Genomic DNA, 19,148 nt, shown 5'->3' on the forward strand with positions numbered 1-19,148 from the left:
GAACAGGAGTTACAGACAGAGAGGTGGAATTACAACTGAAATTAGTATTTTTAATTACAGCGGTGCAGAAAAACCTGAATTAGCTTACTTATTATACTTTCATTAATCTGCAAAAAAATTGTTGTAATACCTCTTGTGAAATATTAAAGAAAATGATTAAATTATTTTTATTCTAATTTATAAAATTTGCTTGTAACGAGATATTAAATCTTCAAAAGTAGATTACAAATCACGTGATGACAGCACTCACTGGTGTAGTAAGTTCGTAAGGTACTTCCAAAATGTTTGTACCTGAGTCGTTATAGAGGCAAGAAGGAACTTATTTTATGTAGGCCTTTTACACAACCACAATTTCCATTTCCTTTGTAATCCTGCCTAAATAATTACAACGGTGGTGAATACGCACTTATAAGTGAAAATTGTTTCCTTAATTGGCCATTTTAAGGCCGAAATTAGTTTCAGGTTTCCCAACTTTCGGAAATAAACAACTTTGGGGAAAATAATTCATTGAATAATTGCAAAAAGCACGGAAATTATAAATGCTCAGTTTTGACAGTTAATATGATGAGTAAATCCAGTGGTTTTGTAATTATATTTTTTCCTATTTTCAGTCTACCTTTTTATAATATCACGTTTTCGTAGATTTTTTTAAGCCGTAAAAATATTTTTTTTTTATTAAAAAGTTATAATTCATATATAATACCACATAATACAAAATATTTGTAAGTTTTGTTAATAACGCGAACTGAATCCAATATATATTTTTGGCACGTTCCAGAGCGGAAAATACTCACAGTATCGCCTTGGTGTAAGACGTAAGACCACCATTCAGAAATGAAACGTTGCTTGAAATGGCTTTGGCCGTGTTTAGTGACCATATCTGAACACCCGGAACTTTCCCACCTTCATCTTCCCTATCTCATTTCCCTCCCCACTACCTACAGCCTCACAACATACCCCGATTCGGGATGCCATAGCCTTAATGGCTCCAGGCGGTTGAGGGAAGTTGGACTTTACTGCGATTTCACATTAAAAAAATAAATATAAAAAAGTTGTTTGTTTTTTATATAAAAATTATCCGTATGCAGCAATCCTTGTGAATAATTCATTTATTTAAAAACCAACGGAAAACCTAATAAACCTCGACAAGAATAATTTGGAGATTGCAAAGCTTGGAAAAGTAAAGAGGAGATAAAGAGATCAGTTTTTTCAGCAATCCGAAAATCTTCTAAATCCTCAAACGTTTTTGCCTTTTACAATTTGCCGCAATTTCAGTTGAATGTGTGTGTTAGGTGCGAGGCCTCCTGACAAAACACTAAGAAAAATACTGATGATTACTCAGTATAATACTGATGATTACATCAACCTCAGTATAATACTGATGATTACATCAACCTCAGTATAATACTGATGATTACATCAACCTCAGTATAATACTGATGATTACATCAACCTCAGTATAATACTGATGATTACATCAACCTCAGTATAATACTGATGATTACATCAACCTCAGTATAATACTGATGATTACATCAACCTCAGTATAATACTGATGATTACATCAACCTCAGTATAATACTGATGATTACATCAACCTCAGTATAATACTGATGATTACATCAACCTCAGTATAATACTGATGATTACATCAACCTCAGTATAATACTGATGATTACATCAACCTCAGTATAATACTGATGATTACATCAACCTCAGTATAATACTGATGATTACATCAACCTCAGTATAATACTGATGATTACATCAACCTCAGTATAATACTGATGATTACATCAACCTCAGTATAATACTGATGATTACATCAACCTCAGTATAATACTGATGATTACATCAACCTCAGTATAATACTGATGATTACATCAACCTCAGTATAATACTGATGATTACATCAACCTCAGTATAATACTGATGATTACATCAACCTCAGTATAATACTGATGATTACATCAACCTCAGTATAATACTGATGATTACATCAACCTCAGTATAATACTGATGATTACATCAACCTCAGTATAATACTGATGATTACATCAACCTCAGTATAATAATGCTACTAAATAATCTACGCAAGTATCTTCTTATTAATGAAAGGAAGTTTGTTAAAATTTCAACAAGATACTTAAAGCGATTTATTAAAATGTGATGGAATTTTCCTAAGATTGAAGCATTATATATATAATAATTAAATATGTTTATGAAATTGTTCGATTATTTTACTACGGGGTTTACTGGATGTAATAATATGATGAATTCTTAGGTAAAATAAGCTTTTGCAAAATGTGATTTGGATACTCAAATGTACTTGTTTCGTGCTAGATAGACAGGTCGACATGTAGACAAACAGTTTAGGTGTACATAAATAATGGTTGGTTACTTATCTACGGCACTGCTGCGTCAGTGGGGAGTGCTATTGTAAGTTAGTTTATTTCATTAAATGGGAAAAAGCAATGTTTGTAGCTTACAATGTTAAATAATTCAAATCAGAAAATGTTTTCATTGTAGATGCATAAAATCCTAGAGATGATTGTGTGAAGCTTCAAATTTTGTGTCTGTCATTCAACAATACAAAACTTCACAGTGAAGGTATTTTTCTCTGCGCAAATAAAGAGACCTTTAATACGAATGTGATATCCTTTCAACAAATTAAATCAAGTATTTTCCTGAGATATGTTTGATCAATAAAGATATAGGTATATTATAATGAATCATAAATTGAACGTATGCCAGCAGAATGAAAGGAATGACAGGATAGCAAAATGGTGCAATGTGGTCACACTTTCCGGGGCAGACACCAGCTTAACTACCAGAAACAAAGTTCAGTCTCTTTTAACCAACATCCGCATTGAACAATGGGCATGTTTGAGGATAGACGTACCTATTCATTCTGTGGGTGCGGAATGACAGTCTGGCATAAATTACTACTGTACAAATATACAGTAATATTATAAAATTATGTAATATTTTTCTTTCCAGTGCAAGAATCTAGTTTTCTTTGAATCATTCTGTAGTTAAGCGAGGAAAGATGATTATTTTTTACAATTTAAAAATTAGAAACTTCTTTAGAAACAGATTTGAACCTATGCGTGTTGATGGAACCTTAGAATAAATTCTATATCTAGACCCGACAAAATATTGCATCAAAACAGAAAAGGTAAGAAATAGGCGTCAACAAAATGAGGTAACTTCCTATCATGGAGTTAAACAAACCAGCCTTAAGTAACATTTATAATAGAGTAGGTATTATATTCTCCATTAAAAGACTCCTTATTTTCCATCGACCGTTTGTTTACCGGGTCTAAATATTGAGTGAACTAAATAATGCTCCGTGACGCTGCAATTTCAAACGCTAAATTGAAATGGCAAATGGTTTCTTCCTTTTAACAATGCATACAAAAAATATAGTATCCTTCAGTGATGGTTTGGTATTGGTTTTTGTCTTTTGTAAAACAACTCCAACCAAGATAATTGAATCTTTCATAAAGCACAAGAAAACTTCAAAGAACTGACAGGATGTTAAATTAATGTACAAGTCTTGAAAAAGTACCTATTGTGAAATATTTTTACTATTTTTAGGCGAGGTGAATATGTATTATAACAAAAGCTTTGAACCGTCGAGATATCCAGCTGATTTACTTCAATCGCAAGACAAGGATGCTTGGTATGGTACGTTTTATTTGATTTGTTCAATAACAGCGGGGATTTTTACACAATTGCAGCGTCACGTTTCATGAAAAGACAAATATTGCTCTAACGCGCAGAAAAATATAATCTCTAAAGCTCACAAACTTACGAAGGCGAAGTTTGTAAATATAGTCCATCGATCACATTATACAATTCATTTACGTACTGTTTAAAGTTTGTCACGATGCTTCAATATTTGTTTAATGAAAATGCATCGATCATTAAAATAATTGGGTTACGAACCGTGTGTGGCTAGCAGGAAATCTGCGTTGCAAATTTAATCCTGAATTTTAGCTTTAGATTTAGCTCACATTTTACATGCCATGAATATGGTGAACAGTATTTATTAATCGACGCACGTCAACATATTAAAGAAGAATAATGATAAATAATGAAAATTCTTAAATCGCGATGTTACCGTATCAAACTTTAACTACATAATAAATATGCATTTACCAGGTAAACTCATACCGTAGATAGCTTAGTGGTAATCTCTTCCTCACTTCCAGACACGATAAACTAAACTCAAGATAGTAGTTAAAGCAAAGCTCTCAACAGCAGAACCAAGGGCAAACCGCTGAAAGCTACGTGAAATGAGGTGAGAGATAACAGAAGAGCTCTCAGTGCCAGGACCATGGGCTGAAAACTCCATTACGACCTCTACTTTTTTCTAAAAAAATTAGAGATAGAGTACTGGTGAATCCGCAGAATGCTCCCAGGGACTTGCATTTGTCATTTCGAGTTAAAGCATCTCAGATCAGTAATGGGTCGCTCCGAGGCAGTAAAGATTGTATTTTTCTGCGCGTCGACAAGGTAGTATACCCGTCTCAGGGTGGCGGGCAGTATAGCTACAGGTAGGGTCGTACTTTCTGGGAAGAAGAAGACCGACCCAGAGGTGTCCGGCTGTAGGAGGCCCAGCAGCGCGAGGGGCACGGCGGAGGCCCCGCCCAGGTGCCGCACAGCCCCCACCCCCCCAGCACTCGCCAGGTCCTGAGAGCTGCCCGACCGCAGCCCCGCTGTAGGCCAAATGCATCACTCTCGCGACCGCACAATGCACAACAATCACACTATATAAACACTTAATCATCTATTTGCACATCCTTAGGTACTTATTGATTGTGCTTTCTGCTTAGTGCTCATCGCTAGTTGTTTACATGGTGTGAACTTAGGACGAACTGAGTGTTTTCATCGATGATCATCAATGATACTTAAGTACTATTGTATCCAGACAAATGATGGAACATCAGCTATGGGTGAATAACGTAAATTCAGAAAATGTTTAGAAATATTGTTATATTATAGAAGGTAGTGTTGAAGTCTTATTTTTTTGGATAATATTACAGGTTTATTTGCAACGTTGCAGGTATGTTTAATGAATACATTAAATGCTGATATTATATAGAAACGACGAACCAAAAAACAAATAAAGCAGATTATTTTAATTGTATGAACAGCACGCTTTAAATTTAAAAATGCGTTTTGACATAAAGGAGTAAGCATAAACAAAAATGCAGGATTAAAAGTGGTTGAAGAAAAGTTTTGACACCCTGCAAAATTAACTTTTAGCGGCCTGATTAGGTATCTCGCCATGAAGGTATATCCAAGAAAATTTCAGGGTAGTAAAATGTAATTACATTCGAAAAATTAATGTAGATAACATCGACACGTATTCAAAGCGACAACATATATATCATTGAGCACGTGTTTTTACCCAAGAAATCTCTTACCTATTTGAAAGTACTCACTATGCTTGTTCTTCCTGTGCCAGTTAACAGTTGACTTGTCGGAGAAGTACCAATCTACGAGTAATAGAGTGACCATAACAATTTGCAAGGAGACTATTTATAATATGATTTAAAGTATAATAAACCTTTTTTTAATACCAAGGATCTAATTTTCATACAAAACTGTTTCAGTATTTTTTTATCTTTTTCTTTGACTTTTCAGGGATGATCAGAATGAAGTGGGAATGTTGATAAGTGTCAAAGGAAATAGTTTTATGGTATTCTCCAAATAGTAAATTAAAAATTTTAGTTGTGTAAATAAAATATGCACTTTGATTTTCTCGAGAAATACTTTCCGAAAAAATGCCAAAGGTACTTGTATCTACGTTTCAATTTAAAATATTTATTTAAACTGACCTCAATAATGTGGTAATTCAATTATAAAATATACTTTGTTACTGATAAAGCTTAAGTAATGCAATTAGTAGTTATGGTAAGAAAATATAAATGGAAAGAAAACTGTAATAGAAAGAAAAATGACCGTTTGCTTGATCGTTATGAGGTGTGCCGAGAGATCCCTAAATTCACTACGGAACGCAAGAATAAAACGACGATTTTTTGGTACGTATAAACTTCTAAAATATAATATCTCTGCATTTTTCCACTAGTGAGTACCTAAGTGTTTTCAGCAGATTACGATTTGAACTCTTCATTGTATCAAAAAAACTACTGGAGCGGTATTATCAAACCGGTTCAATTTGTGAGGCGGGTACGGGTACCGCCGCCCCGGAACCATTAATTAAATAACCAACACTTCTGCCATAGGTCACCCCAAGTGGCAAGCTACTTAGTAGGGGTGCCCGGGTTCATGGGGTGAGGTCTGCCCAGGTCTTGGCGAGAAATGCATCTGTCCACTGACTTTATGGTAGGCCGGATCGGGAGAGACTGGTCGAGGGAGACCTTATTCATACATCCGTCACTCCTGGACCCACTGACTCCCAGATATCTACCCAACACTCATACATTTTTCCTTCCCAGAACTTCCTCTGAATGAAAAGTCCCTCCACACAGCTTTCCCAGGGATGACATTGGCCTTGAGGAGAATTATTTCCTCATGGCCTCCTGTGAGGAGCTAATATTTATTTTCTGTTACATTCTTATTCCTTCTGTACATATTTTATTAATTCTGTCTCACATGTAATATTCTGTGTTCATATTGTTACAACTTTGTGTAAAATTCAACTATTTTCTCTAAATATTAAAGCTTTAACACACGGCCGATGTTCCATCAGTTTTCCGGTAGAATGGTACGGGTACGTAACCCAATGATGTTATAATAAGAGAATGTGTATACGTATATTTATGTAAGCGTGGTGACAATGTAAAGGTAGGATGTGTTTGTTGAATTTTACCGCACATTTTTAGTATCCGATATTCTTTGAACGCGTATTCTTTGAAAGAGTACTGTCAAAGTACTCGTACGTGACTCAATTGACCAAATACTCAATGGGACTATTACTATTGATGTGAAACAAATTCATTTTCATGGCTAAATGCGAACGAATACGGTGTAAAATATAGGGATGACAATAAACATTTTTTAAACATGTCACATAAAATAGTTATTTTTTCTCGGAACAAAAAAGACAACGTTCTAGGATTGTGTTTCGTTCTCGGAAAATATTATTTACAAAGAAATGTTTTATATAAGAGAGCCAGAATTAGATACTGATAAACAACATCTGAACGTTGCCGCGAGATCCGCTTGTATAAATCATAAAATAGTGAGATGATATCACCTAAGGAGATTTATTCAGGTTTATGGAAGAAGTGGCCTCAATACTTCAAAACATAACTTTCAATTATTACCTGCACGTTCTCAGGAACTGCTCGACCGTTTAAAGGAGTTTTTAATTCACCTGGATCAGCAAACCATTTAATATCTTGTACAATTTTTAAACGTGTCTGGTTTTTGAAGAAGTTATTATAATCCCTAAATTGAGTACTGTTGTTAACTGCTTTTTAAGATTTTTTTTATAATTTAGTTTTGTAGCTTTTTATTGGTTTTATCCAAAACCACTTCTTTCAGGCGTTTCATGATAATATGTACAATTCACAAAAAGTGGCATTTAAAAATTATTCTCTCATGAAATGACTAATTTAAAAGACAGCAAAATTATTCCAAATAAACATTTTTTGTTAAGCTTATAATGTTGTATTGTAGTATAAGTACAAAATACACTAGAAATTATTTTTACATAATAGATTTTAGAAACGTTAGCGAAAAGTAATTTGATATCTGATTATCTTATAATTAAACACTTCTTGAACTAGTGATCTAATTTCAGGAAAGTACCTAATCGTCAAATTAGATACTATAATGAATTTGACTGCCGCAAACTTCACACCACGCCGACTAAACGTAACGCGTGGAACGACTATATTATTCATTTTATTCATAATTCATTACCCAGTGAGGACGATCTGGTTAATTTATGCTAACCATCCATTAATTTTGCCACATTTTGTCAGACAAATAATACTCAATGGCATCGTAAATGAGAAAGGAATATAACTGTATGACTTTCAAGTGTGTAATGCTATTATTTCAATCATTTCCAATTACTACACTTCACGTGTATGGTACATGCATTTATGCTACAATTCATTCGAAAATATAAAAACATTTGCCAAGATAATAACCATTGTTATTGAAGACAAGGAAGGGCAAGGAAGAGGTCCTGGGTTCTGTTACTAGATTCGACTGAATATTTTGTTTTTTTTTTTCACTTTCCCGCAAGCACTTCCCGGCAAGGAAGAAATCCTGGGTTCAATTCCTAGACGCGAATGAATCCTTTTCTATCTTTTCTGTTTCATGTGTTTTATTTGAGAGTCGTAAATATTGTCTTCAGTGATTGAATATTAGAATTTGAGGTTTTACTCTTTAAGTTATTCCACTATAAAAAAAACATTGTATTTGTCTTAAATCGTAATAGAAACATAATTTTTAATGGCTAAGGCCTTGTTTAATGACTAAAGCTTGAATTCAAATCATTCTCAATCTTTTTTTCTTATTCTTCCTCTTTTTACAGCCTCACCACTACTGGTAAATGCTATTTATATTCTTTAAAACAATCATTTCTTCATGTTTCCATAATTAAAACCAAATCGTTTTTCGTCCACGTAAAATATATTATTCTAATTTTTTTCATCCAGAAAGTGTTAATAGATCGTTTGATTCGTTTCGTTCGACTTGACGCGACGTATCAATACTGAAACTTCTGGCATCGCCTACTAAAATCAATCACTACCCGAAATAACTTCTGGCAAAACTTCAGTCAAGTTGTGTTTTTCCTTCGACCAGACCCTAATCACTTTATTGGAGGGTCGTTTACCAAGTCCTATGAACCACTTGGAAGAAGCTGTGTGAAAGGAGAGCTTAAGGCCAAGAAAAGCGGAAAGCTCTTCTTATCGGATATACGCTAAGTACGTATTCTGACAAGATCTCATCACAACAGACTAAGGGAAGTGGAGATTTCCGGACTTGACTGCTTTCGGGATATCTATCTTTCAAGCAGAATGTGTCAGATAAGTCTATTGATAGCGTGCAATTATTTATTAAACGCTTGAATGAATTATCCATGAAAAGAAATTCAATTACAAAATATAAATTAACGAAAATATATTCTTTTGAAGAATACTGTATGGAGATATCCAAAAATATTACTTTTTTGATTTTACTCTTCAATAGACTATTTAGAATGTCAATAATCAGGCCGTAAATTGTTTACAATTGATAATCCTGTACAAATCGCAAGTGCGCTACACTGTTGAATTTGGCAGCCACCTCTAGTCTGGAGCCCCAAAATACCTGAAAAAACCCTTTACTCTTAACTTTAATTTACTCTGAGAAACGGGCGGTCCGTATGTTAAATTCTATCTTAACAATCGGATTACAATCTCTAGAGCACAGGCGTCAGATAGGTATGCTGTCCTTGTTCTATAATTACAATGGAAGAAGCTCCGAAGAAGTGACGGTATTGATCCCTGCGATACCAGTGCTCAGTCGGAAAACAAGCCAAATGCGCGCCCAACATTTGTATCCAGTTGACAATGAGAACGGGTCATTTCATTGTTAAGTTAACGGCTCGGCTGTGGAATGATTTGCCGCCATATGTATTTCCTCCATCCTACAGTAAATCCAAGTTCACTCCTTAATGTCCAGAAAAGATCCCCTCACAGCATCCCCGAAAATGACATAGGCCGTAAGGGAAATTATTCACCTCATGGCCTCCTGGAGTTAATGTAAAAAAAACTTTTTCTATATCACATTTCTGAACAAAGTAGTTTTTACATTACAAATTAATATCCTGGTTGTCTCTCAAAAGGATATATACCGCGCATTAGCATTTCCTGGAAGTGAAAACGCCTGTCGAGGACTTGAGTAATTATTTATTTTTTTTGGGTATTTATAGACCGTTTCTATTAACGTTGTTTTGAGATCACTAATAACTTAGGTATTTTTTCGTAATTTTGTAATAAAGTGAGATGTATGGTAAAAATCTATTTTTCAAACTGTTAATTTTCCGTGAAATTCGTTTATAGCTTCGTTTCACTTATTTGTGTACGAACGAACCGGTTTCAACCTATTACGTGCATCTTCGTATTCATACTGATACATTTTACTGATCCAGATGTTAAAAAATTATATTGATTTCAATGTTTACGACTTCTAGTCGCACTTTTTATAGTCTTCGATTGAGTTAGAGTGGACACAATAATATTTATGGATTCGATATCCAAATTTGCGAGAGAAAATAATACATTTAATAAGAAGATAATACAAACAAATTTAAACGAAACATGTAACAGAACAAGACGCAGACAATAAAAAGACAACGGTCACAACTAGCAATCGAACCGAGGCTTTCTTGTTTTACCAAGACAACATGGTAACCATTCGACCATTGGGACATAGATCTTAAACGAATTATTTTCCGATATTACATTTTAAATTCAGAATAAACAATATTATCTTGCAACTAATTTTTTAATGATTTTTTATCTATTACTTTTAACCTAGATAGTGTCTCGGACGAACATATCCGATTTTTATTTATACAGGACACCGGACTTTTGTCTAAAAATCTAAATGAATATTTAATTTTTACTGGAACTACTTTTCCTCAACTTAATTTCTGAATTTGAAATATAAGATCGACAAATATGACATTTACTGACTAGTTCCCAATGATCGAGTGGTTACGACGCTGTCTTGGACAAACAAGAGATCCGGGGTTCGATTCCTAGTTGTGTCCGTTATCTTTTTATTTTCTGTGTCTAGTTCTGTTTCATGTTACTTTTAGATTTATTATTATTATCTTCTTCTTCAAAAATATATACAATTGATGGGTATGACCATTAAATGCTAAAGCAAAGATGTTTTAATAAAAATAAATATAACGCGATTGCTATCCGACTCTTCGTAAATAGATGCTTGGGTCGATTAATATTAAAAAACTTGCAATATAATATACTTGCAATATATACCTACATTAAAAATATGTTCACATGTTGATTAACCGGTCGAGGAAGTTCAGTTACAATCATTTTTATTATATATACATTAATTATTTTTCCTATTGTGATATTATTAATTATGATAACCTAGCACACTATATACATTATTTACGTTCATATACATTACATCTAATTTGTACTTAAATAAATTACAACATTTACAAAAATAATAATCGAATGCTTAATTTACATAAAAATTATTCCAAATGTAAGATCTAAAATAATAATTATTATTTTTGCAATTAAATTAAAAGCTTTCATAGCGAAATAAAATAATTATAATCGTAACTTTACTTAATTATTTTTGTATTGTTTTTATTTTACATAAATTTAGCATTATTATATTCGCAAAGCATAAAGGCATACTTTTTCTATGAAACTAACGTTCTGGTATATAATACAAACGATCAGATTCATGCAACTTTACATTACAAACGTTTATCTATAATATTGTACCACACAAGCTTACCTAGATTAAAAAAATAATTTAAATTCCCCATTACGCCATTTCATTAAAAAGGATAATGAGGTTACAGCGATTTAACATTATAGGGGTTAAAATTAACAAGAAGCCTCATTAAAAAAATCATATAATATTTGCCCAGTTACGTTTATCTTATGCAGAGTACCATTTTGCTTACCTTTTGAATTGAAATTCTAGTACAATATCTATTCCATTAATCTATTTAAAAAAGTTATAAAATAAGAATGGTTTTGTACAATACTTAAGCCGTATGTACGATGTACATTGTACGTGGCTCGCGAGTCAAAGGCTGTCGGTTTTTTCCTCGAATCAAAAGATGCTGCAGCATATTCGTGAACGCCAATCGAGATTGCTGCGTATGTTTCATCTTTGATTTCATGTTTAAAACCAACGCATGTCATTTTCAAGAGTCAGTATAACAGAAAAATAATATATTTGTATGTATGAGACAATATATGAATTTACTGATTTAAAAATAAAGAAGCAACATTTCTATCCCGATACATTCTGTGACTCCACCACCGTCGAAGATGTTTATCATTTTCGAACAGAGTCTATGAAAATGTACGCAGCCCAAGAAAGAGACACTAACATTGCGGATAAACCGACTCTTTAGTACGATTATAGTGGTGTGGACATCGCTACATAGAGCCTGGTCACCGTGTCTGCAAGAGTAACGGTTACAGCACGCTGGTGAGTACCCGGCATTAGTGCATAAGACCTACAAAACATCAGGTCCCAAAACAAAGTACATCATAAATAAGCCACACTTTTGAGAGCTTTTAGCGAATTTCGTTAATGCCGTATTAAAAATTTCTGTCAAAAAGATTTTTTCAACGTGACCTAACGCGAAGGTATGAAACCGCTTAATAGAAATATTTCGTTAAAATCTGTTCTATTTATTTGCAAAAGGATTTATTAAAGGCTTCGTTTCTTTTTTATTTCAGATAATAAATACTTACTAATTGCCAGTAAAATAGTAAGCCGCACAAACACTAAATACATTATAATAGCAGCGTGCGTGAATCCAGTGAATACAGAGCTAAGGCAAGATACACATCCAGTTAACTTCATTTATCTTACAGGAGATATGACTTTTGTCAAACGTTCATGTATGCATACAACATGGTCAAAGTAATAATATTTGGCTAATTTATATAGCGCCGTTTTCGTGAGAAATCACCTCAAGGGCGCTGTAATAAGTATAATGATTTGTAGAGACTTTTCTTATTTCCTGACCTCTAAAAATATATTTGAACATTCATTGCAAAATATCACAAATATCATCATTGATTTGTTTCAAGTTAAAATATGCCAGCTGTTAAAATGTAAGCATATGATAGGGAAAGTTTTATAAATATTCAATCGAACCATTAACAACTTCCATGTGACCTACATATCGTTAACACTTTAACGTATGTGCGAAACATGAAAATACTGATTTTAAAAACATATTAAAATGTCGTAATATAAATTAAAAAAAAAACAATTTTCTATCATTATTTATAAATGTTCTAGGTTCTTAGTTTGCTATTATAAATAATACTTAATGAATTAATTCCCAAAAGCATTACACTATGTAATATAAAGATGATTATACGATAGAAGAGATTAACCAAGTCATATCAAAATGTAATCAACTAAACTCAACAACTTACTTCACTAACATCATAATTATAAGATGGTTATTATGTAAGTTAGGTTGTTGAATGCACACTACTTGGCGGCATGCCTGCCTGAACACCCTAACGTTTCAAGTTAGAATTAAGTAAGCCTCGACTCCGGTGAAATTACTACTACCTTTTCAACAACACAGCTTTAGTGAATAAGCCAACTGTTTAATGAAATATTGATAAGGTCCTCAGACGAGAAGGTTAACCAACAATCAAACAGTCAGTCTGGGGATATGTCCTAGTCAATATATGCGGTTATGACTTGTAAGACGTGTTAAGAATTGAGGTTATGCCTTTAAATACAAAGTAAATAACTGAGGTTATGTCTTGTAACACAAAGTATATAATTTAGGTTATTTCCTGTGAGAGAAATTAAAGAATTGATGATATCTCCTGTAAGATAAAAGCTACAACGTGGTGACATCTATTGGCTTACCGTCGGAGTTTTTCTTACACAGGGCAGTTTCCGCCACCGAGTCCTCGCTGTAGCTGGCGTTGAGGTGCCTCCCGCCGCCCAGGGCTGCTAGTGCGAGCAAGCCGACAAGCATCAAATCAATCGGAAATAAAGGAAATGACTCTAACCTCGCTACGGGTCGACAAATTATCCAAGTATTATTGTAAATGTTGATCATTCATTAATAACGCACTGCGTGAAGGTTTTAAGCGATAAAGCGCTTGAGAAACACAGAACATTATCTCTTAAGTTTACACACCGCGTTCCCAGCTCATACGGCAAAACTTTGATTCATGAAAAAGCGTTATAAAAACACACCTTCATTGTTACTTCTCCGCGCTCGGGCAGCTAGTTTTTTAAAATTTCAAATGTGAGGGTGGACATTTTGTTATTCATTACGACTAACAAAAGAAAAGCCACAATTGCACTATACAATTTATAAATTTCTTTTGGTAATTGGAATTTCTTTGGAATAATTTTCTTAAATTATCATGAATTATTTGAACTCCCAAAGTTTTGCAGTATGAACGTGGAATGCGGATATACATTTTAGTTTTATTTTTTAAACAAACTTTTTTTTGTCCTTATTTTCTATCTAACGCGTTTTTTATTAATATTTTATAAATACTTTACTTGAATTCAGTGGAAATTTCACCGAAATGATTGAATCCTAAAAATATCGCCAGTGCCAATCATAGTGTGGAAAAAAACATTTTGCTGATAAATAAAAACTGAATGGTCGACACTAACGTTTCTTAGGAAGAAGATTTGATGTTTGATATGGAATTAGCGATTCTGTGTTTTCCCAAGCAAAATTAAAAATATAATCAAGTGCAATATTTCTATCTACCTCCTAATTCAATCTGAAAGTCAAACATTAAGGTTTCATCTGTAAAATTTCCTTAATGCACAATCTTAATAAAAAAACTGTTGGAAAAGGTAAAAAAACTACATAACAATATTAATTTCGTTTCCTATTTAAAAAAGATATACAAAATAGATGTACAGGAAGTTTTCTAGAATACTTAATTGAGATAAAATATTTACAAAATCGTGTCAAGTGCGAAATCATGCCACTCCATAAATCAAATAATCGAATTAATAACCTTAAAACAATTATACCTAAATTGTAGGGTAGAAAAACTTCAGTCGCCAATTAAGTTGAGGATTGGTTGTTTCATGGAATTTGAACAATTCATCAAATTTCAAAGTCAGTATAACAAGCTACCCATGATGAAATAATAACAGAACTTGAATAAAAATTTCACAGAATTTTAATTTTTAAATTTGAAGAATATTTCAAATTCTGTGAAATAACCTGTCCGTGTCAACTTTAAGCTTTCCTATTTAACAAAATCTTAGGACAATATTGAGGATGTTTAACATGGTGAAATACTAAGCCTTGTCTTATTGCTGATGAAAATTTTCCACAGTGAACTGCCGTTCTTTCAAAAGAAAATATGTACGTAGAAGCTTTAACTGAAAACCTAAATCACTAAGCCTATCAGTTAGTATTTATTTATATTCAACCCTAGCAATTTATATAGCAAATCAATACTTGGTTAAAAGTAAGTTTTTATGTTTAAATTTTTAAAGTTGACTGATTTATTTTTACACACTAATCATTTTTTTCAATAGATGCAAAAATTAACCTTCTTTAAAAAATCACAAGTATTCGATATAGTTGAATAGAATATTATTTTCATATAGTTTACGTGAAACTAGTGAGTAAGTGAGAACAAGCTTTGAATAATAAATAAACTTAAGGTTATATTTAATATTTCATACACTGAAGCTCTTCAAACTGTCGTTTATTGATCGTAAAATAATACGATTTTGTTGACCTTAAAATCAATTATCGATACAGAAGGTTAATCTAATATTCAGAATTACTTTAAAACGTGTTGTTTTCTAGTACAATATGTTGATTTAGCTATCAACAAATAAAGAGGCGCCTTTACAGTAAGCGGGGGAATATTGACATACTTAATCGTGAGAAAAAATCTTAACACTTTATTTTATTGTGCAAAACAATTTGTAAAGGGGATAAACTATCCGGGTAATGTTTATTTCCTCGGGGGAGTGAAGGGCGGCCGTTCGACTAATCCTAGCTATCTTTGTCTTATCCTGGTTGTCTTCGTTTAATCCAATTACGTATAGGCTTCCAAGTATCGGCAAAATATACTTTTCCGCGCTAGGCGCATCGCGATATATCTACCCTCGCGAAAGGGTTCGAACTCTACTTCTGTTTAAAATTGTTCATTCAATAACGTCTTCATTTCTTTTAGATGTTTTGTTTAATTATTTTTTTGATAATTCAATCAGGATAATAGCACATGTATCATTTCATTAACTTTAAACCAGCAAACAAAGGTGTAATAAAGAAACATCGAAGAAATAAAAAGATAGTATAAAGTTGATTGTTGGTGTGTGTGATGGTAGGAAATTGTTTTAATAATCATGAATGATGCACAGACAAAATGATAATAACAAAGTGTTACCACTGCTGTTAAGGAAATTATAAAAATAAGCACCGTTATCTACGACCTCACTTTTTCGAGGAAAAGAAGAAGCAAATTTATTTAGTAGATAGGTAGGCACTCAAAAAGAGAAGAAGAAACATTTTATAAGCAGTAATTCAGTCAAAAATAATATTTACTTTCTTGTATAGAATAAGAAAAAAGGCACATTACCCTCACAAACCTAAATAAACGTGACGAATAAATTATAATGAATAAAATTAAAATTCCTTGTACCTTGAATCGCATTCATTTAAATAATTCCAACGAAAATGTTGATAAAACAACGATAAATGAAGAAATTCTTTTTTTCTGGGGAAAACTGACCTTGGATTAATTTAAATGCCAAAAATGCGAAGAGAAAATCTATTAATCTTATAGATTGTGCGCGTCGATCCATTAAATATAATTGATTAAATTTCACCAATAGATGGAACTTTAGCCATTTAGTTTAAAAAAAGTTAAGTCGTTATTATGAACTAAACTTATTTCTACGTAGTGTAGATTTTTTTTATTCTTTATGCTATCAAGCAATGATATAATGTGTTAATCGATGACAGCAGATATATTAGAGCTGTTATTTTGGATTAATGACAATAACAATTTAATGGTCTTTTTATGACAAAATTTCAAATAGTGTAAAAAAATAAAAACAAGTAAGAAAACCTTAAAATTAAGAAATTCTTCTATTTTCTTATTTCTTCTTGGAATTCGTTGCCTGTTAACAGTCTATAAATGTGTATTAGTACTGTAACAACTGTGGCTATAAATAATTGAAATATCTATTAAACACAAATGGTATTGTTGACCGATAACCGACATCGATTCCATGTTCAACTAATCCATACACCCACATTGCATTCTCTTCACATGGTATTTGAAGACGTAAACGATGGTCAAGTATTGGGCAACGGCATGAATCAATTTGGAAAATCGTTTCAATAAGGATTCAAATAAAATATTTATGTTTGGCGTGTCAATACACAGGTGGATGGGTAGTCGAAGCCAAATATCTGAGAACGTGATAAAGGAAAAAAATTGATGCAAAAAAATCGAGAAGATTGCGTATCTTTTTAACGATTGCGGAGTTGGTAAAAAGTTAAATAAAATGTTCAAAACATTGTCAGAAAAATGGGAAAATATCTGCATTAGGTATGTATCTACTAGTCCGCCAAGCGAGTTTAGTTTAAGTAGCCGTACTTTTTTCTTCAGTAATGAATAAGAGAGACCCTCTCAACTCGCTTAGTGGACTTGTAAAAAATAAAGAAGAAATAAGACCCTGGCCCGAGGATTTCAGTCGTACCAATACCATTTTTTCTCTGTTTACCGTTTCCGCAATAATAAAGAAATAACACTAATATTATAAAGGTTGTTGATAATAAAATATCAATTTATGAGGGCCTTACATTTTTGTAATTGAATCAGAGCCTGTATGAATACTTGACCAAGGTCGACGCTTTCACTCTCGCCTGAAATCAACACTAATGTAAATAATGAACCCTTGGTAATGCTTAGGGCGACAGGGTAGCAGGTAGTAGAGGGGTTGGAAGGTAACGTACCTAGGTTCTCGGCGCTGGCGTTCATGTCGTGGAAGGGCCTCGGGCCCCGGCCCTTGCCGCCTCCGTGCGGGGCCGGGGAATGCAGAGAAGTGCTCTTGTGACGCCTGATGGTCGGCAGTCGGGACACAAAGGACGCGTTGTGCTTGAAACTGGAAGACAGCGGGGCTCGGCTGAGTGGGGATTCAACGATACAATGTGTTAGTGGTTAGTGGTTAGTACAGTTAGTATTTGACACGAAATATATGTAAATTTGACTTCTTCTATATGTTCGGTACTGCCATGGCAATAGCTTAAACATATTATCTGCATTTGATACAATTTTACCGGAAAAAAATAACAAATTTAAGAATCAGATTTGACCTAACATTTTCAAAAATGTTTCCAAATATTTTATATAAAAAATAAAATTATGTAGATCGCATAAAAAAATCATTGATATTAATTAATTTCTTATCAATTACATTTCAAGAGGACAATTATTGGGTAGTATTTGACAATGCAACTATTTTATTATTCGTATTATATTACAATAGGCACACAAAAAAATCATCCATTTACCCTTATACCATCACAGTACTGAAATAATGATTAATTCTAAATTCTGACGAAAGGGGCTTAGGTACAGTCAGATAGTTGTTAGTTATAATCAGTCTTAGAATATTACCAAAATATGTTATAAAATATGTTGAAAAAGCTATTTATTATTATTATTTCATTATACACCTTAGTATTGAAATGCGGTGTATAATGAAATAACATATCTATTGAAATTATATTGATTGAGACGCTGCAAAGATCATTGTGTGATCGATACATATTTTTTGACTTATCCTGTGAATTTTACAACCAATGGAACAAAATATAATTAATTAATTTTCACAGCTTTCAGCATTCAATGGTTGGCCTATTTTAATATAATAATGAGAAGAGGGTTGACATTGCTAAGCCCAGACATTAATCTTATTACTTTTCACCTCAATACAATAATGCCTCTATCTCACGTACTACCGTTTACCGTTCTAGAGAAAAAAAAATTGTAAAGGTTGTAATATTGAAATTAAACAAAGAGAATTTTATTATTTTTTTAATGATAAACTAATGTTTATAATGCAGGGTTTTTTATGCATAGCACAAAGGATAACCAATTATTATAAACAATAATTAATAGCCTGATATATCCACAAAAAATATAAAATAAGCAGTGTTGTTGAAGTACTAGTACATATTGAATTATTTGACGTGTTGAAAATAAGCCGACGTAGCTCAGTGGTCCAGAGCACCTGACCGGGCATCAGAAGGTGCGAGCTCAATTCCCGTCGGCGGCATTTTATTTTTTTCGAGAGATATTTTCAATTTGTATGGATATTTCAGGAGACTAATTATTACTTATAATAAAGAAAAATTTATTCACATAGAAACTGTATACCTACTATCGTATGATCCGAAT

At 32.9% G+C, this 19,148-nt stretch overlaps 1 protein-coding gene across 10 annotated transcripts in view; it reads right to left on the bottom strand.

Moving 5' to 3' along the window:
• Positions 1–19,148, bottom strand: part of LOC149425034 (potassium voltage-gated channel subfamily KQT member 1-like) — a 399,798-nt gene that overhangs the window by 57,345 nt on the left and 323,305 nt on the right. For 7 of the 10 annotated variants that reach the window (XM_089648572.1, XM_089648565.1, XM_089648558.1 and 4 more), the window contains exons 10-11: positions 17,702–17,871; positions 13,606–13,689 (exon numbers count right to left, since the gene is read on the bottom strand). In XM_089648572.1, coding sequence (XP_089504698.1) covers positions 13,606–13,689; positions 17,702–17,871 — 254 coding nt within the window. The remainder of the gene's footprint in view (positions 1–13,605; positions 13,690–17,701; positions 17,872–19,148) is intronic. The other 3 variants (XM_089648580.1, XM_089648614.1, XM_089648589.1) reach the window with 2 other exon arrangements.

Source organism: Hesperophylax consimilis, chromosome 3, assembly GCF_061612785.1.
Source record: "Hesperophylax consimilis isolate HC1 chromosome 3, BYU_Hcon_1.0, whole genome shotgun sequence".
NCBI classification, from domain to species: domain Eukaryota; kingdom Metazoa; phylum Arthropoda; class Insecta; order Trichoptera; family Limnephilidae; genus Hesperophylax; species Hesperophylax consimilis.